The sequence below is a fragment of the Diceros bicornis genome, chromosome 24 (assembly GCF_020826845.1).
Source record: "Diceros bicornis minor isolate mBicDic1 chromosome 24, mDicBic1.mat.cur, whole genome shotgun sequence".
NCBI lineage: Eukaryota > Metazoa > Chordata > Mammalia > Perissodactyla > Rhinocerotidae > Diceros > Diceros bicornis.
Window position 1 is genome coordinate 13,029,328 of NC_080763.1, and position 25,835 is coordinate 13,055,162.

Here is a 25,835-nt window from a genome sequence, read left to right on the forward strand (position 1 = left end):
CAAACTGTCTAATAATGAGAAAATAAGAGACTCGTTGAGCTACCAAAAAGGCTTTTAGGAGTCTTTCCTAGAAATTTCTGGCAAGCTCAGAGAACTTTTCTAATATTTTATTTGTGTCAAGAGAGTATTTTTCTCCTTATGAAAATACAGGTATCCAAGTTCTATAGCATATGGATTGAAGAACTGACCCTGAACAAAACAATACCTCATTCTCCTTTTTCTTGTCATTTTGTTAAAATAAAAGCAAAAACATTTTTCTTATTGCAGCAGAAATATGCATTCAACTGAAGTTTTAAAAATGCAGATAAGCAAAAAGAAGAAAATAAAAATCACTCAATTTCATTCATTAGAAATAATCTCTATTCAAATTTCATTTTTGAGTTGAAAAAATTCTAATCATACTCATCCAAAGTAAATGCCAAGATTTATTTATTTATTTATTTATTTTCCCTGAAAGCCCCAGTAGATAGTTGTATGTCATAGCTGCACATCCTTCTAGTTGCTGTATGTGGGACACGGCCTCAGCATGGCCGGAGAAGCGGTGCATCAGTGCGCGCCCGGGATCCGAACCGGGCCACCAGCAGTGGAGCGCGCGCGCACTTAACTTAAGCCACGGGGTCGGCCCAGCCAAGATTTCTTTAAAAAGGGGAAATTCTCTAGTGTTTTGAGGTTTTAGAGATCCCAGAGGCATATTAAGATATATTGCATAAGCAAATCACAGTCATTTCAAAATAGCTTATGCCATTTATAAAAGCGTGTATATTAGTTTGCATGAGTTTTAAAAACACAATTCCACTTGATCTTAGATTCTTTATGCCACTACATTAATTCTTTACCCAGTCTTTGGTTATAGCCTGAAGATGGCCCATTGTTCACTTTTAAGAATAGTCTCATTTATTTTCAGTCTAAAATAAATGAGATTTGTTGCATAATTGTGTCACTTTTATTTGGAGAGGAAAAGTAAAGCTGTAAGGAGCGCCTGGGAGGGGCTCTTCTTTGCTGTAATTCCACCTGAGAAGGCAGCTCTTGTGCTCCCCAAAGGGAAGTCAGAACACAAGTGATAGGATCCCCCTCAGGGACTTTGATTGATAGAATTTGGTTTTAGGTTTTGGCCAAGCCCTCATTTCTCTTTCTGCCTTCCTTTTCATATTCTTTCTAGCTTCACAATTCAGATCCTGAGAAATTTCTCAAAGCTCTTCTTTTCTACTCTGTTCTAGTTTTTCATGGGCCCTATTTGGCGAGTAAATTCCTCTCTGGAGATTACTCACCAAAAACAACTGTGTTGGAAATGTCGTCATAAATTGTCTTCAGTCAGATCCTCATGACCTCTGTAGCATGTTTTGATAAATAATTGTACTTAGACGGTATTTGGGTCAATAATCTAACACTTCCAATTGATTCAATCTTCAAAGTTGGGTTTTACTTTTTATTATTATTATTATTTTTTTGCTGAGAAAGATTTGCCCTGAGGTAACATCCACTGCTAATCTTCCTCTTTTTGTATGTGAGCCGCCGCCACAGCATGGCCACTGACAGATGAGTGGTATAGGTCCGAGCCTGGGGACTGAACTCTGGCTGCTGAAGCCGAGTGCGCCTAACTTAACCACTAGACCACTGGGGCTGGCCCTGGGTTTTACTTTCGATGGACATTTTTTAGAAGCTCTAGGAAATTCTCTAGTAAATAAAAAATTATTATATTTTATTGACTTGTTTGCTAACAAATTTTCACTGTTAAAAACAGAAACCTCTCAGGCAAATGGTTATTTCAAGGTCTAGATTTTTTTGTTTACTAATACTGATTTTTTTCCAACAACTTTAATATACAATATGAATCCCGGATACCAGTCTAGTACAGAAATATTTCTTGATTCTCTGGTTATCAATTTATTCTCTATTGTTCTGTTTTTACTTTTGATGTAAATAAGGGGAGGCTAAATTCTTTCCTCTACATTTGACACCTTATATTTGATTAATATTGAATGGCAACGAGTGGCTTTCAGAGATATTCTTATTAAATTCAAGGTATTATCTGAATAATGCTAATGGGCTATTTGCAGTGAAATGCTCTTTTATAATAAGTACACTCCTGACAGTCACATTTATTTCCAGCTTCAAGAGATGGAGTGCACCTTCCCCTTTGCTTCCATAGCACCTTCTACATTACAGTTCTTAGAAGATTTCACTCAATATGGAGTTCATTTGTCATTCTCAGAAGATTGAATTCTTGAGAGCAGGGTTTAGCACATATAAATGCTTGTTGAGTAAATGAATGACAGAAAGAATAAATGAAATCTGGCAAATTTTTAGCTAGCTCGATGAGGTGCCAACATATATTGGTTAAGAGCGTGGACTCTGAAGCCAAAACCACCTGGGTTCAGATGTTAGCTCTATCATTTATTAGCTATGTGACCTTTGGCCACTGTATGACATTTGTGCATCTCAGTTTTGTCTTTTAAAATATGGAGATGATTACAGTACCTAAGTCATACAGTTGTTATAAAAATTAAATGAGGTTATATATGCAAAGAGCTCAGAACAGTGCTTGTATATAGTAAGTGCTATGTAAGTGTTTGCTGCTATTATTATTATTATTATTATTTTTTAAATAACCTTGGCATGCAATAGTGGTTGCCCTTAGGAAGTTCATTCTGGAATTCAGTGTTTCTCCTGGCATCATGAGCAAGTGCTTTGTCTTCACTTTGGGTTCAGGAGCCCTGGGTATGGGAAGGGGTAGTGGGGGTCCTTAATACGTCAAAAGCTGAGGACATTTGTACCTTGATCAGTCATCAGGCTGCACAGGCTCACTTCAACTAACAAACAGCTTTTTGTTTTGGTTAGAATCCTATCAACTCAGTACGTGTGGCAGGCTCTGATTCGTCTTAATTCAGAGGATGAAACTAATGACTAATTAATAAACATAGTTTATTTGGTAGGTAAAATCTTTACCAAGACTGACCCACAGGGGAGACAATAAAATGGGTTTGGGATGATAACAGGGTGGGGAAGACTGGATTGAAAGATTTTTGAAGTCTGGATCTAGCATTAACTGTTTAATTATTTTTATCTTTGCATTTTTTAAAAGTGGTCAATTGGGTATCTAATATGATTGCATCTAGCTGTTGGCCTTAGGTTTATTTATTTTTTAGTCCCCCTCCCCCAACATTTTATTATGAAGAATTTCTAATATATAGCAAAGTTAAAAGATTTTACAGTGAACACTCATGTGCTCAACACATAGATTCTTCCATTAACGTTTCGCTATACTTGCTTGACCACATCTGTACGTTTATCCATCTCTCTATCTTCTAATACATTTTATATTTTTATATGATTGGTTAGGTTTATTTTGATAAGAAAGTCATCATCTGTATGGGAGAAGTCGATGTTTTATTCTCAGCCCCCAGGATACTAATAGTGGCATATATACATACATGAAGTAATGCTTTTAAAGAGTTGCAGAGTAAGAATTAGTCTTACTGGAAGGATTCTTTAAGAGTCAAAGTGAGGCTAGAGAAAGAAATGTGTAGGTGGAAAAAGAAATACTTGGGAAAATAATTCAAGCTAATAGATAACCCATCAAAACATTCTTTTTGATGTAATTTTTTTGGTTTCATTTTGCAAGCTGTGCAGCTCAGCTTGTTTCGTTTCCAGTAAATGGCAACATTTATGGAGCAGGAAAAGAATTAAGTTAAATAAAAAGTTTTAAAGAAGATCCTTGCAGGTTGAAAGTTAACAATAAAATACACACAAACGCCCAAGATATCAGTTTGTGTCAACTTGGCTTCCTCCAGACAAGTTACAGAATGTAATTGCGTAGCTTTCCTTTTCATCACTAGTATAGAATCCACAATGCTCGCTCTTTTGGAGTTCTGCCAGCAACTCCAAAGAGCATGAAGAGGTCACAGGGCAAAATCTTGATTATGATTCAAAAAAGAAGGCGTAGTCACTTTGTTCCTCGCAACTAGGGAAACACTCAGTAGAAAACTGTGCTGCTTTTGGAGGGCAGTTTTTCGTTGCTGATGTTTTCTGGCAGTGCGTGTTTACTAGAAATGCACAGCTGCAAAGTTACTAATGAGCATTTCTCCCTTTTACTTTTAGTTCACTTCTTCAACTGACATGGACATGGTATAATCTCCACTGAGTCAAAGGATGGCATCTAGTTCTGTGCTTCCCCCCGAAGATGGACAGGTTTCCCTGGGCATCGATGATCTCCATATTTCACTGCAAGGTAATTCAGATTAGGGGTGCTGACACCCTTAGCAAGTGTGGAAACCTTACTCCCATCTATTCACAAATCGTATTGCTTTCTGTCTCTCTCATGGTGAAATTATCTATCTATCTATCTGTCTGTCTGTCTGTCTATCTATCTATCTATCTATCTATCTATCTATCTATCTATCTATCTATCTGTATTTTTCCAATTGTAGAACCTTTCAGTTTACTTAAAGGTCTTTATTGCTATCTCAGCTCTCTAGGCAAGTAAGGAATACCTAGAAGGAATTTGGCATCTCAGTTTCTCACTCTGAGTGTATGTATTTTATTTGCAGTGAAACTTAAATAGTTAACCATAGTTTGCTTAGCATTGTTTGCACTTATTTTGCATCTTTTTGCGTAGCTTCTTTTAATGTACATCCTTATTTTACCCTAATAGGAATAGTCGTAATATTATAAGTGAGTGACCTTTCAATCATGTGAATCCTGTGTGCATTTATGCAGAATAAGTACTGTCTGTATTTTTTTAGGCTTCTTGTGGAGTTGGCAGTATTTGTTTTGTACTTTGAAAATTCATTAGCCACTAGACTTGCCACCTTTGTTGATAAAGCACATCTTGGAGCTGAGTGAAGTTAGTGTAGAAGAAATAAGGCTACAGCAAGTCTTTGAAAATATTTATGTAACTATGTATTTTAAAGTAATTTTAATATTATGGGCAGTATTATACAGAATTCTTAGAATGTTACTTAGAAACCATAGCTTTTGAGTCATTTATGATAAAGATCCCGAAATGACTTTCTTTTTGATATTTTCTTTTTAATTAAAGATGTGTTTCAAATGATTAGCTTCTTGACTTTGGGATCAATAGCTATTGTTATAGACTATACCTATATGTATCAGGCTTTTAAAAATAAATATCATGTGATTTGTATAGACTAAGAAACATAATGTGTTGAGAGGCAGTACTAGAGGTAGGAATTTTAAAAATTCTCAAGAAGTACATTTTTTATAGTGTTATACAATATTCATAAGTGGTTGGAATCAAATTTTCATTTAACTGAAAAAAATCAATGTTCTTGTTTTTCTCCGAAGTTTTGGTTGCAAGTAAGTAGAACTCATGTAACCTAAAACATATCAGGAAGATAGTGCATCAATAAATAGTCAGGTAAATCTAATTTCTAATGCTGGCTCTGCCACTTAGTAGTTCTTTGAACTTGGACCAGAGACTTTATCTTTTTTGAGTCTCAGTTTCCTCATGTTTAAAGTATGGATAATGCCTGTATTGCACCTGTGTTTTGAAGATGAACAATAATGCTTGCAAAGGGCTTAGCACAGTGCCTGACACACAGGCGCTCAATAAATGCATCGTAATTTCTTTTTATATATTGACAGTCAAAATCTTTCAGGAGCACACAGCTAGAGTGGAAAATGCGTGGTGGATAGGAAAAAATTGTAAACTGAAAGTCTGGTTTTTACTATTGTTTTGTTTTTTGTTTTGACATTGCTATTCAGTGGCTTCCTATCACGTGTGGGATACAGTCTCGACTTCTTGGTGTGGCTCACAGGCTCTTCCTGGCTGGTGCTCGCCTTTCTCTCCACTCATACACCACCTCCCGCCACAAGCACCCCGTGCTCCAGCCCCACAGCTCCCCAAGGGGCTGTCCTTCCCTGCCTATGTGCAGGTTGTTCCCCTGCAGCTCCCTTGCCTCCCTTCTCACTGGAAGAAGTCCAGCTCACTATCCCTGTCCATCCCTGTCGATCCCAAAGTCAGCCAGACTCAGCCTCCTCCATGAGCCCTAATCTCTCTTTGGCTGAGATTCATCCTCCCTCCTCTGTTCTCTCATAGTACCCATTTTAGCGCTTATAGTTTTATAATTATTATATTGAGTAATGTTTCCTTCCCCACTGCAGAGTACGCTCCAAAACTTTTAAGTGGCATGCACTAGCTTACACAGCACCCTCACGTCCATTATCTCATTTGATCCTGACAACCACATTGTGAGGTAGATATTTTTTTCTTCATGCTACAGAGAAGGAAGCCGTGGCTCAGGAAGATGGAATCACTTTCCCAGAGTCACACAGCTTGTGAGCAGCAGAGCTGGGTTTTGACCTGGAGGATAGTTTTCTTTCCACTGCACCACACCCCCTCTGACACATTCCAAACAATTTGAAAGAGGGAATTTCCCGCACAACTTTCTCTGGGAAATCTGCTTACATCATAGCCTTCTCCTATTTAATCCACAGCAGACATTGACATCCAGAATGTGGATGGGCATCTTCAAGTAACATTAATGATCTCGGGTTCATAAATAGTTCAAAATAATTAGCAAATTACTGAGACATGAGTGGTTTCTTATAGCATGTTTTGAATTATACTAGCTTATGCAGTCGGCTTTACAATAGGAGATGAGTGTGGGCGTTTGGCAGTGGAAAGATATACATGCATTATCAGTGGGAATGATTTTCCTTCATGAGGCGTTTAGAGGAACGTGTGCTGGATGCATTGCTCTATGGGGGAGAGGTAGAAAGTCAGTACTATAACGTAGTTGGGTTGACGCTGGGCAGAGGCTGCTCACGTTAGACAGGTCCCCTCAGGAATATCAACCGAGAGGTTTCCATGACTATAGAATGAAGGCTTAATTGTGATATGAGATTTGAGATTCCCCAAAGTTAAGTTCTATATTGTTATCAGCAGATTTATAATGATTCTTTCAGAAGGCAGGGAGGGAGGAAGGAAGGAACTTGTATATATTTCTGAAGGTAACTTTAGTTTCATGGCTGGATTATTAGCTATTTGGACAAAAAATTGGTAGATAATGTTATGTATATTAGCTACTACTGAACTGCAGGCTGTTGGCAGTAATCTTAAAAGCATTTGACTTTGTACACTGTGTAAGCTGACTTGTATTTCACAAAATCCACATGTGCTTAGTGATCCTTGGAGTCATATGAGAAAAGAGATTTTGTATAATATGAGAGGCTCAGGATCACTGCTCAGAAGAAAGTTTTTTTTTTTTTATCTCTTCATTTCAGAATTTTTTTTAGAGGCAAGTAGAGGCAGTAGCATGGCCTGTTTAACTTATAATGCCTACTTTATTTTAGCCAAAACTTACCTAAGGTGAGACGGATTGTGGCCATACCCTGACTCAGAATAATATGCTCAAGAAAAGATTAAGGTGTCAATTGAAATGTGGTGATTCATCTTTGATATGCTATGAAAACAGATAGCCAGGCCTGCAAGGAGTCAGGCGGTTCTTTGCTGAGATTCACAGAGCAGGACATAAACAATTCGTCTTTTTGTTCGTCTTTTATGTGATCTTTGAGAAAATGTCTTTATGAAGGGATTTTGGGGCCCTTTTTTAGAGAGAGATTTATGTTCTCTTAGTTTAGTTAGGAGAATGCATTGAAATGGTTGGATTGTTAGGAGGAGAAAGAAATGGCATTTGTGGATTTGAGCAGATTAATTTAAAAATGGAATTTATTTTAGTGTGGTGCATTTTGTACTACTATGGATGGTCCACATTTTAAATAAATTTGATATATGAAAATTCAGGTTATTAAAATGATCAATAAATGGCTGTTTAAAAAAGTTATTTGCTGGGCTGGCCCCGTGGCTTAGCGGTTAGGTGTGTGCGCTCTGCTGCTGGCAGCCCGGGTTCGGATCCTGGGCGTGCACTGACGCACCGCTTCTCTGGCCGTGCTGGGGCCGTGTCCCACATACAGCGGCTGGAAGGATGTGCAACTGTGACATGCAACTATCTACTGGCACTTTGGGGGAAAAATAAATAAATAAAATTATGAAAACTCTCTTCTTTAAAAAAAAAAAAATAGTTATTTGCCTTACCAAGGTGTCGCTTATAGTATTTCTTTAAATTTTTCTATTGGATTTCTTAACTGACAAAATAATAGATACTTCCTTCTCTTTTATCCTAAGAAGATAGTAACTGCATATTTTGTCTGAAATAAATCTCTGCTAGGCTCTGCTGGTGGGAAAGGTATGTTCAGGGAACAATTCTTTCAAGTGTCAGATACATATTATTATGGAAACAGTAGGGAGTAAAGTTGGATAAGTTTCACAGAATTTTCAAGTTGGAAGGGACTTTCTTTGCCATTCAGTTTAATTTGAGACTGAAGTAGGAATCCCTTCAGAAGTATTTCTGCAGTTAAGATCCTTGAGGGAGTTGAATTCAAACCCAAGAAATTTGGGGATTTTGCTGTTAGGCAGTGGGTAGCTATTGGGTCTTGAGAATGAGAGTACGTGGTCAGAGGTCAGAGTGGTGCCTTAGTAGGATAATCTGGCTTCGAGGTATAGGAAGACTTGAAAGGGGCGAGAACGTGGAATTGGAGAAGCCAGTACGCAAGCTTTGCAGATATCTGGGTGTTGGGTGATGTTTGCCTGGATTAGAGCTACAGCAGTGAGTGTGAAAGTATGGGACAGGTGTGAAAACCATGAAGGTAGAAGACTCAATAGGACTTTGCAGCTATTGAATATGAATAATAAAGTAGAGAGGCTCCTAGGTTTAGAAGCTGAGCTGCTTGGCATAATAGTGGTAACAGCTATAATGTCCAAATTGTTAACCTTCTTTTTATTTAGTGTGTTTTCACTAAGTATTTTAATACTATAAAATTAAATAATTATAAATAATATTAAAAATACTAATATTTAAGGTTTTTTTTTTGCTGAGGAAGATTGGCCCTGAGCTACCATCTGTGCCCATCTTCTTCTATTTTGTGTGTGGGACACCTGCCACAGCATGGCTGATGAGTGGTGTATGTCCGTGCCTGGGATCTGAACCCATGAACCCCGGGCTGCTGAAGCGGGGTGCACAGACTTAACACAATGCCACCGCGCTGGCACCTAAGTATTATTTTATATCAATGTGCTTAAAATAAATTGTAGATAAAATATACTGTTTACAAAGAAACTCTTTTCTTGAGAATTTCTTATGTCATGGAAAGATTAAAAGCATGATACAGATAACAGGACCCAATTGAACGTCAAATTAATAATGAATGAAATTGACTCACTAGGCTGACTCACTTTGTGATATTTTAAATGATAGCTGTGGCAAATTTGAATTGTTTTGGACTTTATATATTTCAGATTTAAGTTATTTCTTTTTAAAAGGTAAATATAATGATTTGTTGGCCATAAAGGGACACAATACATTTATATAACAGAAGCAGATTATTTTGTTTTCAAAAACAAGGTAGTCCAATGCTTTATAAAAACAGTATTTGAATACTGAATGTGATCATTAATTAGACACAGAACCAGGAAGGAGTGTGTGTTCTCTTTCCTCTGCCGCCACACGAAGAGCTAACTTTCATGCAGTCCTGCCAAAATGCGGGTGAATGGTGACCGTCTGCATGAACCTGTATAAAACCAGGTTCAGCCCAGTTACTGTACCGTTTCAAACAATGCTCGTATGTTTTATTTAGTGCTGTTATCATCTAGATGACATATTTTAAAAGACTAAAAAGCTGCCTATGTCTTCTGCGGTAGGTACCATTACTTGGTGGGGCTCAGTAGTGAAATGTGAGTCTCTGTAGTTAGGTTATTACTCCGTTGAAATTTATTCATTATTTACTGAGTATCCGTCTGAAGGGAGGCTTTCAATTAATGTATTATTTTTAGTAACATGAGGAATTATTCGTGTCCAGTGGGTTAATTAAAGCATAATAATGTGCTGTAGTGCTTAGTTTTATTCAGTTGTTCAGTAAATATATTTATTTATTTATATTGGAATGCCAACCAGGTGCAGTGGGCTGGATGTTAAGGGTATGAAGATAAATAGATTGAGCACCTTTAGGAAGCATGTGGTCCAGGTGTGCTTTTGATGTCATGTGAAAGACCTGGGATGCAGATCTGATCATTCTTATGAGATGAGTTGAAATCCTTAACTACACAGGGTCACGTTCCTAACTTCAGTATCCAACATACAAATTCAACCAAAATATGACTGAAAATATCCTCTGGAGTATCCTCTCACATTTCAGTTCTAGGGAGGTGAAGAATAAAAATATGCTCTATCTAACGTATTATGTGCAAGATGAGTTACATATTCCTCTTGCTGTAAAAATCAAACATTTTGGTAAGAACTTCCCTGGAGTTTGTTGTCTTTTTGCTGAATCCCCTGTAATTATTCCTTACCCCTGAGTTTCCTTTCATCTTTGGACCCCACTTGCTTTAATCAGCCTTCTGAGTTCCTCCAAGTGTGTGTCAGGTGCCCTGCATAAGATACTCCTGTGTCTTTATCGCTAGTGAAGTTTCTGACCTATTTCAGCCTTTCAATAAACAACTACATGAGGAATAAATGAGTGGCCATTCCAATATTTAAAATTTATGAAGTACTTTAAATTAGAACTGTTCAGTGTACAGGAAAGTCAGTCAGATAGGATGAAAACATGGATTTCTTTAGACATGAGGCAGTGAGGTGTATGTCTGATGTTTGGAGGCTCAATAGTGCTTTAGTGTCGTGTTTCTTAGAGAAATTCTGTTCTACCTTATGACAGGGAGTGAATGAAACCGTGTGAAGTCTGAGAAAGAGGAACAGGGTTAATGAAAGGCCTCTGAGTGGAATTTCCACCCTATTGCAGCCAAGACCCCAGTGTGGAATTTTGATGGAAATGATGAATGAGGAGTAAGAAAAGGACGTGTACTAGCAGGCAATATTTTTGTTTCTCTAACCAATTCAGACTGCTCAGTTATTATGAATAAAAGCAAATCATCTCTGGGGTCGTTTTTTGCTAATTAGGTGATTATTACACCCAGAGAAAATAATCAAGTTATTGTCCTTCTCTGGCTATCAGTGCTGTACTGTCCCAACACAAAAGCTTCCAGAAAGTTCCTGATATCATAGTAGCTGGTAATGTCTTGCTGTGTTTTCTTGGAAGATTATTTGCCTTGATATTGTAACGCTTTATAATCCTAAAAATATCCCAATTAAACAAAAAATGCATTAAGCTCTACAAACAGTGGTGTTGCACTGTACAGTGTTTTTCAGGGAAAAACAATTTTTTTTCCTTAGTTTGTGTATACAGTTTTGGCTTCTGGGAACTTTGGTTCTGTTTTTGCCAGGAATTTGGGGATAAGCTTACTTTATTCTGGGTCAGTTACATTTTGAAAACTAGGGCAAGATAAATCCAGGGTCATTTAGAGTGCTGTTAAAGTAGGTTAACAAAGATCTCATTCATTCCTTATAGAAATCAAAATCCTTTTTAATTAGCCCCATGAGAGATGCAAGGTTTCTGAGCTTTTGTGTATGTGTGTGTGTCTGGAGGGGGTGTAATTATTCAGAGCTTAAAGTAGCATATAAGGAAAAAATAAAATTCAAAATAATTTCCCCTTGAAAATAAGAAAGTGAGAAGTCAATATAAGAGATTAGTTTATAACTGTTGGTGGGTTTAGTGTGTGGTTCCACACTGTAAAAACTGGAGGTCTAAAAACTAAATGTGCCTCTTCAAGAGATTACTTGCCTCTTCTGATTTCAACGTTGCTGATTACAATTTCTCTGAATGGCTCTATTTTTCTAAAACATTCAGGGAAATTTTGGTAACAGGTTACTGCATTTGTGGTTCTCAATATGTAAGAGAATTGAAGTTTACTACTACCAGGTATTTTTAGAGTCATTTAAAAGTGGTAGATAAAAGGCTATGAATGGGGGCCAGCCTGGTGGTGTAGTGGTTAAATTCATGTGCTCCACTTCAGCGGCCCGGGGTTCATGGGTTTGGATCCTGGGCGTGGACCTACGCACTGCTCATCAAGCCACGCTGTGGCGGTGTCCCATATACAAAGTAAAGGAAGATTGGTGCAGATGTTAGCTCAGGGCCACTCTTCTTCAAGCAAAAAGGGGAAGATTGGCAATAGATGTTAGCTCAGGGCCAACCTTCCTCACCAAAAAAAAAAAAAAAAAAAGGATATGAATGATTTATCAGAGAGAGGGACTGTTCAAAGTTCTAAATGTGTATATCATTGGAGGACAGCCATGAGATTCTGGGTGAGTAATCTCTCCTGGACCTTGACGGTTTGTGCAGTGATGCATGTTCAATGAGCATAGAAGAAAATGGCAGGAGAGTAGCCACACACACCTGCTGTGTGCCTCTGGGGTGGAGCAGCACTCACTGGTCATGCCTTGGTCTTTTCAGTCTTTACTGCACAGGGGACTCCCAGTCACGTCAGCAGTAGAATATTACAAGATGCAGGGCATGTGGCTCAAAAATGCAGCACACAAACAGCCCTTCTCAAATATGAGAAACATTTAAGATCCTCACAAAACACTGGAGTTGTTGGCCTTGTCTTCAGTTAAGTAGGACGGTTAATAGTGGGAACTAGTTCTGCCATGTATCTCTGTCTGCCTCTCTGCATGTTTTCTTGTTATAACTTCCAGAAGGTTTTGATGTCTTCAAAACAAATGTTTCCAAAGTTCAGGTGAATTCACACTTACCACTTCATCACATACTTATGATTTTTATGAATACAGGTAAATCTGTTCATTGATTCATTCATGCCACATGTGTTTCCTGAGACTCTGCCTTGAATCAAGCACTATTTTAGGTTAAGAGAATACTGAAGCGAACACCTCCACCAAGCTTCATATGCCTATGGTGCTTGTATTTAAGTTAGAAAGACAGAGAATAAATAATCAAGAAAAGAATATCAGCACATGGTAAGTGCTATGCAGAGGATTAAACATGGGTTTATGTGATAGTGCCTGGGTGTCTTCTTTAGATCAGATGGTCAGAGAAGGCCTGTCTGAGGAAGAGACATTTAAGGAGCGATTGAGTAACACAAAGGAGCTGCCATGCAAAGAACAGGGGAAGAGCATTCCAGTCTGAAGGAAAAGCTCAAAGATAGAAACAAACTTGGTGAATTCATGGAGTAAGGAAAGCTTGGTGTGACTGGATGGTAGTGGGCAAGGGGTAGCTTGAGCTGGTATTGCAGACCCAGTCAAGGCAGGGCTGGACTGGGCAGGGATTCGTCAGCTCTAAGGTAAGGTGTATGGATGGGAACCACTGGCAGGTTTTAATCATGGGAATAACATGATCTGATTTATGTTTTCCAAAAGATCACTCTGGCTGCTGGGTGATGAAGGACTTATTTGGGAGCAAGAGGGGAAGCGGGAAAGCCAGTTAGGATGCTTTTATTGTAGTTCAAGTAAGATATCATGGTAGTTTGGACTAGTGTGGTATCAATGGGATGAAGAACCATGGATTTTTTAGGATATCTGTGAATGCTGGGAATGTTCACAAATTAAGAATAATTTCTAAATTTTTGCCTTGAGCAACTGAGTAGTTGATGCAATGAAGAAGACTGGTAGGTGAATAAGTTTGGGGGAAGTCAGGAGTTTATTTTTGCCATGATTGACGTGAGATGCTCGTTTGATAATCCAAATGTAGATGTCAAGTAGACAGTTGGATGTAAGGATCCAGAGTTCTAGGGAGAGGTATAGATTTGGGAGCCATCAGCATATGGCTGGTATATTTACATTTAAAGCCATGGACTGGATGAGATCACCTATGGAGTGTGTAGCTAGAGCAGACCTTTCGAGTCATTCAGTGTTTAGAGGTCAAGCAGAAGAGGAGGAGCAAGCGAAGGACATTAAGGAGTAGCTAGGGACAAAGGAGGAAAACCTTTGCGATGGCATGGAAAACCCTAGATGAAAGTGTTTCGAGAAGGCGATGTGGTCAACCATGTGGAATAGAGAAGTGGCCACTGGATTGGGCTCATAGAGTTAGTTGGTGCCTCTGACAAGTTAGCCGCACTTAGGTGGTGGAGATGGAAGCCTGACTGGAGTGAGCTGAGGAGAGAATGAGAGGTGAGGAAGTGGAGACAATGACTCATTCAACTGCTTTCAAGGAATTTTGCTGTGAAGGGGAACAGATTTCAGGCACTTGCTGAAGGGAAATGTAGGATTTTTTAGGGTAAGAGATACTACTCCATTACTCGTTATGCTTTTTCTAATTATAGGCTAATTTATTCTTAAAGCTCCGTTCATTTATTTGTTCATTCATTATTCAACAAGTGTTTTTGAACACCTTCTGGGTACAAGGCACTATGCTGCACACACGGGATAGCACATGGCACGTGCTGTCCTGAAATGTATGTTCTGATTGCAGGGATAAAGACAAGTACATAGAATAGTACAGTGTAATGCGTTGTGTGCTGCAAGAGAAGGGAGATGTGGTACTACAGAAGTACAGAGTAGGGCTACTTAACCCCGACTTGGAGGTCAGAGAAGGCTTCTCAGAGGAAGTGATTTCTAAGCTTAGACCTGAAATGTGTTAGCAGATGAGCAAGGTGAAGATGGGAAGAGTGCTCCAGGCAGTGGTAACAGCATATGAAAGGCCAGAAGATGAGGCTGATCATGGCACATTCAAGGAAATGGATGTTCAGAGAGACTAAGGATTGAGTTTGAAGGAAAATGTGAAGAGATGAGGCTATAAAGGGTCATGTCAACATATAGGGGTTTGGAATTTTTCCTAAGACCAAGGAGAAGCAATTGAAGGATTCTGAGTAGAGATTTATGCAGAACTGGTTTCAGAAATCACCCAGGCTTCAGTGTAGGGTGTAGTCTTATGGGAGTGAATATGGAGGCAGACCAGTTTAAGTCTGATATGGTGGTCCAGCTGAGAGATAATGGTGTCCTGATTTAGGAGGTGAGGATGGAGAGAAATAGGTATGGAGAGATATCTAATAGGTACAATTTTCAGAGTTTTAAAAAATTTTACTTTATTTATTTTGAGCTTTATTGAGGTAATTATTAGGGCTTTTCAGTTGACTGCGTATGGGAAAGTGAGAGAGAGGAAAGTATCAAAGATGACTCAAGTTTATTCTTTTTTTTTTTTTTAATTAATTAATTTATTTATTTTTTCCCCCAAAGCCCCAGTAGATAGTTGTATGTCACAGTTGCACATCCTTCTAATTGCTGTATGTGGGACGCGGCTTCAGCACGGCCAGAGAAGCGGTGCATCGGGGCGCGCCCAGGATCCGAACCCGGGCCGCCAGCAGCGGAGTGCGCCCACTCAACCGCTAAGCCACGGGGCTGGCCCTCAAGTTTATTCTTGAGCAAATTAGTGGATGATGGAACCATCTACTGAAAAAAAATGCAGGAGAACAACTTTGGTGGGGGAGGGAGTTGGTTAGAGATGATGACTCAGTTCTGGAAATATTGGGTTTGAAGTGTCTATGGAATAACTAAGTGGAGATATCCAGAAGATAATGGGATATACAGACATGAAGCTCAGGAGAAACAGACACCTGGGCTGAAGGTAAAGATTTGGAAGTCATTAGTATATAAATGGCAATTTGTTGCTTTGGAGTAAATGAAAATATCTAGAAAAAGAGAAGAAAGGCCTAGGCAAAAAAATTACAGAGATAGAAGAAGCAAAACAAGCCCCTAACAGAGCCTGAGAAGGGGTGTCCAGAGAAGTAGGAAGAAAACCAGGTAAGTGTGGTATCACGGAATCCAAAGAGGAGAGTATTTCAAGAAGGAGAAGACAGTGGACAGTGTCAGAAGTTTCAAGGTATCCAGGAAGTACTGACAAGCATTCATGGGGTTTGGTAATGGGTTTATTGTAGATAGCCTAGCCTGAGAATTAAGTAGAGTGGTCGGGGTAGAAGTCAGCTTTTCGTGGGTTGAGAAGTGATTGGTAGGTAAGAAAGTGAAGACAGCCAGTGTAGACAATTGTTTCAAGAAATTTGGGTTTGAAGGGGAGGAGAGAGATAGAGTGGTAGCTGGAGGGACCGTGGATTTGACATTTCAGCTGATTTTGAATTATAATGAAAAGAACATGGATTTTGGTATCAGACACATCTGGATTTGAATTTCTCTTCCACCAGGTGTGAGATCTAGAGCACAGTATTCAGGAGACAGTAGACTTTCAATAAATGTTTATTGAATGAGTGAATAAAACTCATTCATCTTCTGGGAGCTACAGCTTTCTCATTTATAAAATGCCTACCTGACTACTTCATTGAAAGGCTTTAATGAAATAGTGACATTGTTCCTTACCCTTGAGTTCCCACTTATTCCTCGACATGACTTGCTTCAGCAAGCCTCAGCCAAGTGTGTCTTAGGATACCCGTATCTTATAAAAGATTTATATTGAGCTACATTATAATACTATCTCAGAGTTTATGATTTCATCACTATTTTTGCCAGGCCCTGCCTGTTCCCTTGTGTTGTCTCAAGAGTAAATCACACACGTAAATGAGTCCAGTTACTGTAGAGAGGTTTTTCTCAGAGTGAGCCGTGTGGACACCCTGAATCAGAATTGCTGGGAGCTGGGACCCAGAAACTTGCACTTAAACAGTAATCCTGAGTAATTTGCTGCCATTCAGAAGTGTAAGAATCCTAGATTTGTAATCACAGCGCGGGTCTCGTGCTGGGACTGCTGCCCCTGTGGAAAGTGTTCAGGCTCACACATCTGAATTTTCAAAAGAAAAGCACTCACAGTTTTATGTGGTAGGTAAAAGGTAGAGGAATAAGAAATATGTGTTAAAAGAAATGTAGTCATTTCTTTGATGTATTCATTTCACCGATATTTATTGAGCAACTCAGATGAGTCAGAAGAGGGTGAGAAAGAAGAGAGACAAATAGCACCACAGATTCTAGGTATTTTATCTGTATTGTGGGCTCATTTTCATGTGCTAGAAATACAAGATTTGCTTACTCAGAGAGCCAGGAGCTCTGTTCCAGTGAGGCTGGAAACAAAGACCTCAGTATGTGTGTCTCAGGTGTTTCACAAGGGTGTGGTTCACTCATGTGGCAACACGAAGTTGCTGGGTTCCACATGCTGAGGCCCAGAGTAGAAATCATTTGTTGTACGTCATATATTTTCCCAACAAAATACGTAAATCTCTATGTTGATGGGGGGAAAATAGCAACAAACCCCCTCTCCCTCCTCCCCCAGACATTTAACCATTCGTTCAACAATTATTTTCCAAGTTCGTGCAACATGAAATGCATGGTGGTAGGTGCTGCAAGCAAAATCAGACTTAGCCCATGTTCTCATGGAGCCCATAAGCTACAGAGGAGACAGATATTAATCAATCTCACAGATATTAGCTAATTTTTTTTGGAACAGCTTTGTTGAGATATGATTCGAGATATAATTCACATACCATACAACTCACCCATTTAAAGGTACAATAGCTTTTAGTATATTCACAGAGTTGTACAACCATTACATTTAATTTTAGAATATTTTCATCAGCCCAAAAAGAAACCCCATACTCTTTAGCTATCATTGCCAAATTCTCCACCCTTCTGGCCCTAGACAACTACTGGTCTACTTTCTGTGTCTATAGATTTTCCTATTCTGGACATTTCATACAAATGAAATCGTATAATATATGTTACTTTGTGACTGGCTCCTTTCATTTAGCGTAATGTTTTGAAGGTTCGTCCATGTTATAGTTAATATTTATTTGTGTAGACTAATTATAGTCTATGCCAGGGATTGTTAAACTTTTTCTGTAAAGGGTCAGGTAGTAAATATTTTAGTCTTTGAGGTCCATATGGTCTGTCACAACTACTCAACTTTGCCATTTTAGTGTGAAAGTTACTACAGACAGTATGTAAACAAATGAACATGTCTGTGTTTTTATTTACAACAACAGGCGCAGACGAGATTTGGCCTTCCGAGTTACAGTTTGTTAACTTCTGATCTATGTCAATATAAGTACTTAATCCTGCCAACAACTTGTGAAGTATGTATTATCATCCCCATTTTACAGATAAGAAGATAAGAAGGGACACAGCTAATAAATGGCACATATGGATCAACCCCAGGTAGTCTGGCTCTAGAGCCAGTGCTCTTAACCTTGTTGATAATTACAAGGTGAGGCAAGTGCTAAATAGAGGGGGAAAACCACTGGGTCTATGAAAGCAAATAACAAAAGACCCACTGACTTAGGTTTCCTTCAAGATACAACAATTGAGCTGAGACCTTAGCATAAGTAGAAGTTTATAAGTGAAAGGGATTGGGGGAATGGAGTGGCAGGAGGCACCAGAGCTTGTAAAGGCCCTGAAGAAGAGGCTTGTGGCTGGAGCCCTGGGTCGGGGGAGAGTGATGTGTGCCAGGCTGGAGAGTTGCTCTGGGGTGGACCACACAGGGACTCCTAGGCTGTTACAGATTTTGCTCTTGATCCTGAGAGTAGAGAGAAACCATCAAAGGTGGAAAGGGTCACATGGTCAGATATACTGGTTGAAGTGGAGAACAGATTGAAGGGAGTGGAGCAGACCTCGTTGGCCATGATGTAGTCCAGGCCATAGCTGATGGTAGATTGGGCAGGACAGAGGGTCAGGGGAGCTGAGAGGTATAGAGAAGGGAGTGGATACCAGACCTATGTGGAGGCAAATTTGGCCGGATTTGGCAGTAGGTTGTACTTGAGGATGATAACAGATGGTGGTGTCAAATCCCTGAGATGGAAACGGAGGTAAGGACAGGTTTGAGAAGTAGGGAGGTGGAGTGTGATTTTAGTCCTGGAATACTGAGTTTGATAGGCAAGTGCTGTTTTTTCATGGATTCTCCAGGAGGAAATATGTGAAATAAAAGAATTTTGAGGTTGAGAGATGGTTGCATACTGTACTTGGGAGATATGTTAGTTAGGAGTTACCTTCTAAACTCATTTTTCTGGGGCCGGCCCAGTGGCTTAGCGGTTAAGTGTGTGCGCTCCGCTGCTGGCGGCCCGGGATTGGACCCCAGGCGCACACTGACGTACCGCTTCTCCAGCCATGCTGAGGCCGCGTCCCACATACAGCAACTAGAAGGATGTGCAACTATGACATGCAACTATCTCCTGGGCTTTGGGGGGGAAAAAAAAATAACATTAAACTCATTTTTCTGGTTCAATAAGCCAGATCTTGTTACTGCACAAAAGGGCATGAGCTGCTCTCTGTGAGACAAAAGTCAGTTGTCAAGAGGCAAGATAGTGGCAGAGAAAGGGCATTTTATTATAGCTTGCTAGCAAGGGGGAAGATGGCCGACTAATGTCCGAAAGAACCGTCTTAAAGGGGGCACAGAATCTTGAAGCAGTTATATAGGCCAGTGGGTTACAGGTAAGGAGGTTGGAATGTTGACCCTCTTGTGTTACAGACTGGTAGCGGCCAAACCAGAGAGACTCTCTGTCAGGGGGTCATCACATTCTTAAGGAACTCAAAAAAACAAAGTTATCGTCTTATCGCAGCTAGAAGGTACATGCACAAGCAGGGGTCATAAAATCTACAGAGCAGTTAGAACTCCTGGAGGGTGCATATCCAGCTGGGTTAGTTAGTCAGAGGTTATTCCAAGTTACAATAGGGTTTCTTTTCTACAATATGGTGGCTTCCCTCAAGTCAACTTTGTGTTGAGCTGGTATCAATCTCAGTCTTGGTACTATTTATTTTTCTCTCTTACTTGCTTGTTTGTTTGCTTGTGGTTGGTTGCAAGAAAATGTGTTGTAAATTGTCCCCCTGCTTTCTCTGTCAGTTAGTAGTCTCCCCTTTTGTAGTTAAGTAATAGGCTTTTCCTGTTTATTCTTCAGATATTTTAGGCTTTTCTCAATGCCTGTGTGTTTTTATTCCCTTGATTTGTTTCTTCATTTATTTCTGTTTATCATCTCCATGATAAACAATAGAAGAGGTGGCCTTATTATTTTTACTTCCGTTTCTATGGCTAACAGCTTGATTAAGATTCTTTGGGATGGCTGTTGGAACACACGGCTAAAATGTGTGCATCATCTTCCGAATTTAGTTCTTTCGTGTCTGTCCCAGCTAACAGTGAGTTGGCAGTATTGTTTTAGAGAATGGCAATAGAGTCTCATTAGTACATGCCCTTTTGTTCAAGACATTTTATTAGTAGAAGAAAGAGGGGCCGGCTCTGTGGCGTAGCGGTTGGGTGCGCGTGCTCCGCTGCTGGTGGCCCGGTGCGCACCGACACACTGCTTCTCCGGCCATGCTGAGGCCGCGTCCCACATACAGCAACTAGAAGGATGTGCAGCTATGACATACAACTATCTGCTGTGGCTTTGGGGGAAAAAAATAAATAAATAAATAAAAATAAAATAAAATTAGTAGAAGAAAGAAATTGCCCAGGGGTTATTAAAACAAGGATTAGGACAAGACATAGGCCTAGTAACTGTTGCCAGTAAATTTTTCTCCATCAAACTGACAAGTCAGTTTGATCCTTGATACTTATAATATTTACTGTCTTTCAATCAGCAAGCATTCATGGAGTACCTCTTCTCTACATGGCATTGTGCTGAGGGGAAGCAAAAAACACAAAAGCATAAAGGTTGAGCTTGAAGGTTCATACATTGAGTAGGAGAGAAACCACATGCAGGTATGACTGCAGTGTATGAACAGCGGGTGGTAAGTATAAGACAGAAACAAACTGTTGGGTTATACATATAACTATCTTTTAATAAAAATACAGATAGAGTAAAAATAAACATACTATTTTATAACTTGCTCTCTTTCCCTTATGAATATATCCACATCAGCACATATATATCTACTTTGTTCTTTTTATTGGCCAGATGTGTTTTTCTTACTTTCTGATAATTTGGAAGGATTATGATCTCCTTTTAAAAAATTTCTTATAGTTTGGCAGATGCTTTGTAGTGTACCTAAATTTCTGCTTTGTGAGTTATCAATGTAAAAAATAAAGCCATATCATATATATTCATTTAATTTACATATACATTCATTCATTCAACAAATATTGACTGAGAGTGCCTCCTACTTACAAGGTATTATTCTAGGATCTAGGGACCGACCCAGTGACCAACAAAAACATACCCTTCCCCTTAGAATTTATGTTCTTTACCAGCTTAATCTAGAAGGATACACAGGAAACTGTTAATTAATGTTGTACCTGGGAAAGGAAAATGGGAAGTTTGAGGAAAGTTAAGATTAGCTTTTAACTTCTATTACTGTTTGAAAAAATGTTTTTTATGAGTATTATATATTACTTTCTAATAATAATAAGAAAGGATCCAACAAAGTATTATAGGAGTGACAAAGCCAGAAGAGATTATGTCTATTTCATTGTAGGAAAAGATATGTCTTATTTTAATAAATGTCCATCAAATGCCCACAATGTGTATTGTGCTGGGTGCTAGGGTCTCTGTGACTGCAGAGGAGAGATGGGAGGATTGGCCATTACTTGGCGAATTGTAGATATTCTAGTTTGGCTAGAGAAATAGGATATGAATGAAGAAGTCATGGGAGATGAGTCAGGAAAAAGTAGATTGGAGTCACATTATGAATGACCTAGAATGTTAGGCTAAGAATTTATAATTTATTCATTAAGGAATTAGGGAAGATCAAGAGAGTTTAGTGAAGAGAGTGAAAAATCAAAGTAGTGAGTCTGGGACCACATGCAGTAAACCAATTATCAATAACCCAATAGTAGAAAGGGAAGAACAGAAATTCCTGGGTAGAAGGAGGTTGTAAAGCTTCCTCAGTGATCTCATGCAGTAGAGAACACTCTTGGAGAAGCCGCATTGTAATAATACATTGCTCTGTACTTAAGTGAATCATGTAAACTGGTGATTCTCATGCCTGGGGTAACTGCTTTTCAACTCTTACTACCAGGGCGGACTCCTGGAGTCAACATTTTAGATGAACTTTTGGGAAACTGGACCTTGCTGAGAGCCAGTAGCCGCGGTAGTCTTATAATAGGTTTTATAATGAACTTAAAATCCATGCCCTTTAATTGAGCTTAACTCAGTTTGTTTTCATTTAAATTCCCTTCTAGCCAAGGATATGAGTTGCCAGCTCACAAAAGGCAGATTGAATAAGAACAATCTCAGGGATTAAATGTATTTTTATGGTAATGACACCTAGAGAAAATCTTTGCCTTCTATGCCTCCTTTCTCAAGTTCAGTCAAATATTTTCCAAGAATGATAATCAATGATACTTATACAGGCCTGAATAAAATTCACTGACTACATTTTCCTACGTTGTATATATTTCTTATTTGTCTTAGAAATCAAGATAGAGAATTTCTCATTCTCTGTTCCTTGGCATTTTACAGAAATTCATCATTATAATAGATTTTATTATTCTCTTTCTTTGCCTTTTTTATCCCTAACATCTGCTGATTAAAATGTCCTATTCTCTACATGCCATTTTGAGAAGAGGGTTATTATTTTATTACAAAGTTACCCCGGAAATTAAAAATAAAACCCAAAAGTTAAAAAAAAAGAAACTCACCCACTCAAATTAAGTTGCTTTAAAAGCATGTGGCTCTCAATTATTTTTTCCCCATTGGGTCAGCCTTTGAAAAGAACAAAAGATTACTTATCCTGCCATAGGCTGAGCTATTTGGCTCTGGTTTCTATTGAACTAATACTGCTTTTCAGGGATGAGGCAGTATGAAAATGTGATCAGTGTGTCAAGGGATCAATGAACTGGCACTTACCAAACCGTTTAATTGAGCTGCTACAAAGGTGTTTAATTACACCTGGGACGTCTTTGTTTGCTGTTAAGCAAAGGGTCCTGTTGGATTTGAAGGATTTGATTTCCAGGATGAAGAGGTGTTCTCTAAGTTTGGACAATGAGTTAGTTAAAAGCCATGAAGTTTTCTTTCTAAATCCTTCTCTGAAGGTTTCGTTTGTGCTCTGTTTCCTTTGCTCCCTGGAGAATACCAATGCGGATTTGTTCTGACTGCCCCTCTTACTGTCTTGCCTTTGTTTCTGTTGGGTTTTACTCAAATTAGGACAGGAATAACAATCTTTTCATTGGAAATTTTTTGATTATTTTAAATTTAAGTTTATGTCCCTCTCTGGGGGATATTCATCAGTCTAACCTCATATTAGATTAGGTGCTCCAATTTGAATAAGCCAGTCAGAGCCCTGGTTTTGCTGCCTCTTTTCTCAGCCTAGGAAGTTGATGGTCCTCAGTTTGCTCAGTACCAAGACCCCTTTTGTCTAGCATTGCATGGAAATGAAATGATCCCTCATCTTACTTGGAAATAGTTCAAAATGACTGCGATTTCCAGGTGGACATGGAATACTAAGACTCCTTAGGCACATAATGCTCTATTTGCATTCAGTTCTGTGCCAGTGTTTCTCCCCTCCCTGGTGATTTAAAGAGGCCCCCCTTCTTTCTCCCCCTATGACTCCCGTAAAGTTAGTGCAGAGTCTCTCTTGGACCTGGTAGTATTCCTGATAGATTTCTTTTTCATACTTGATCACCTAAGAAAGAAAAATCTCTCTTGGTCCTTTAAGGATAGGAAGAGCGTCATCTTTGGTTTTATTGTTTGTTTTTGATTTGAATTTCTGCTTTTTTGTTATAATAATGGCCAAGGCCCTCCCTGCTTTTACACATGGCCTTGATTAATGTACATTGTGTGCGTATAACTTGATCCTGGAATCATAAAAACTTGTTCTCTAGTTTTTTCTATTGAGGAGCAAAATTAGCCCTCAGTACATTTTTTGGTAAGCGTCAGTACATGCTTAAAAATTATTGTCTTGGGGCCAGCCCGGTGGTGTGGTGGTTAAGTGCGCGTGCTCCGCTGCCGCGGCCCAGGGTTCAGATCCCGGCGCGCACCGAGGCACCGCTTGTCAGGCCGTGCTGTGGCGGCATCCCATATAAAGTAGAGGAAGATGGGCACGGATGTTAGCCCAGGGCCAGTCTCCCTCGGCAAAAAGAAGAGGATTGGCATTGGATGTTAGCTCAGGGCTGATCTTCCTCACAAAAAAAAAAAAATTTTTTTCTTATCATCTACTGATATTAGGGGAAAAAACATGAAAACGTATCTCAAAGATTCTAAAAGATTTAGTACCATTTTGAATTATAGGACAAAATTGTGTTTCTTTGTAATTCTTTTGCTAAGTGAAATTATATAAGACAGAAAAAACTCTTGAAGGCCTAAACTATGCAGTTGGCTTGTCAGAATTCAATTCAGTTCAGCTAACAATTATTGAGCACCCTGTAATGTGTAAGTCACACATAAGTATTTTATAATACTTATAATGCTATAAGTAATTTAAGCTAGTAATACAGAAAAAATAAAATGAATTAAAAAAGATAAGGAAAGAACCCAGTGAGGCCAAGTGCATCTTTAATCTCCAATCAGTAACAATTGGAGTAAACACACTAAAATTCTGTTTACTCAGATTCTCTTCAGTTCCTCAACCTGAACTCTCATCAGATTCAAAAATTTTCAAGAAATCAAGTTAGACGTCATGCCAACAGTTTCAGTCCATTGCAGCTGTGTTAGATAGAGATTAATAAGGAAAAGTGGGAAGGGTCAAAGGAAAATGATGTATTAGAAGGTAAACAGACAACTTGAAAAAAAGGAATGTAAATGTATGAAGGTAGATTTGACCTTCTCAGTTTCGTAAACAACATATAACAATTATAATACTTAATAAAATTATTATTCTTTCAGCAAATATTTATTTAGAGCCTTCTCTGGGCCAGGCTCCTCTAGGCACTTGGAATATATCAGATAAAACATCTTTGCCTGTGTGGTGCTTACATTCTACTGGGAGAAGAGCAAGGCATTAAATAATAAACATACTACATATATGTTACACAGAATGCTAAAAGGTGATAAGTCCTGTAGAAAAACATAGAGCAAACAAGGGGAAGCAGGAATTGGGGTGTTACTGTTTTAAACAGGATGGTCAGGATAGATGGTATGGGTACGGTGCCATTTGAGCCAAGATCTGAAAGAGAAGGGGGAGTTAGGCCCATGGGGATATCTGTAGCAAGAGCATTCCTGGAGGAAAGGATGGCTAGTGCAAAAGCCCTAAGGTGGGAATGCGCCTGGAGAGTTTGAGACAAACAGGGGGGCCAGCAGAGTTGTTGGAGTGGAGTGAGCCAGGAGGAAGTGGTGATGGTGGTGGAGCAGATGGTGTTGGCCTTGAGGCCATCGGAAGGAGTGATGTGAGGAGTCCTCGCAGGGGTTGAGTTAACATTTTATCAATATCACTCTGGCTGCTGTGTTGAGGCTACTATTTAGAGGGCAAGGCTGGAAGGAGAGAGACCTGTTAGGGATCTATTGCATTAATCCAGGCCGAGGTGGAGGTGACTTGGACCAGGGTGGTTGAGTGGAGTGGTGAGAAGTGGTCATATCCTGAATCTATTTTGAAAGTGGACCCAAGAGGATTTCCTGAGGCATTGGATATGAACTATGAGAGAGAGAAAGAGAGAGGGAGGGAAGCCAACTTGTGATGTAGGAGGAAAACTGAGAGCGTGGGGTCCTGAAGGCAGGCAGAGAGAGTGATCATCTGTATCAGATGCTGCTGGTTGGTCCAGAAAGACGAAGGCTGAGGATCGACCATTGGTTTTAGTGAGAGAGGGGTCATTGATGACCTTGAATCATGGTGACCTTGATGAGAGAGCAGTTTTAGTGGAATGGTAAGGGCCTGATTGGTGTGGGTTCAGTTAAGAGAGAATGAGGAGAGGACCTGGAGACAGTGAACAGACAACTCTATTTGAGAAGTTTTACCACAATGGGGAGCAGACAAATGAAGCAGTAGCTGATAGGGAACTGTGGTCAAGAGGGGTTTGTTTTTGTTTTTGTTTACAGATGGGTGAATTAACAGCATGGATCTATACTGATGGGAATGGTCCAAGAGAGGGGACAGAAAAAGAGGATGGTACAGGAGAAAAAGGAGCAA

At 39.3% G+C, this 25,835-nt stretch overlaps 1 protein-coding gene across 10 annotated transcripts in view; it reads left to right on the top strand.

The window, feature by feature from the left end:
• The first annotated feature begins 4,102 nt into the window (after window positions 1-4,102).
• The window catches only part of SYNE2 (spectrin repeat containing nuclear envelope protein 2), a 265,485-nt gene continuing 243,752 nt past the window's right edge, over window positions 4,103-25,835 (top strand). For all 10 annotated transcript variants that reach the window (XM_058567087.1, XM_058567088.1, XM_058567090.1 and 7 more), the window contains exon 1: window positions 4,103-4,228. In XM_058567087.1, coding sequence (XP_058423070.1) covers window positions 4,150-4,228 — 79 coding nt within the window. In that variant the 5' untranslated portion in view covers window positions 4,103-4,149. The remainder of the gene's footprint in view (window positions 4,229-25,835) is intronic.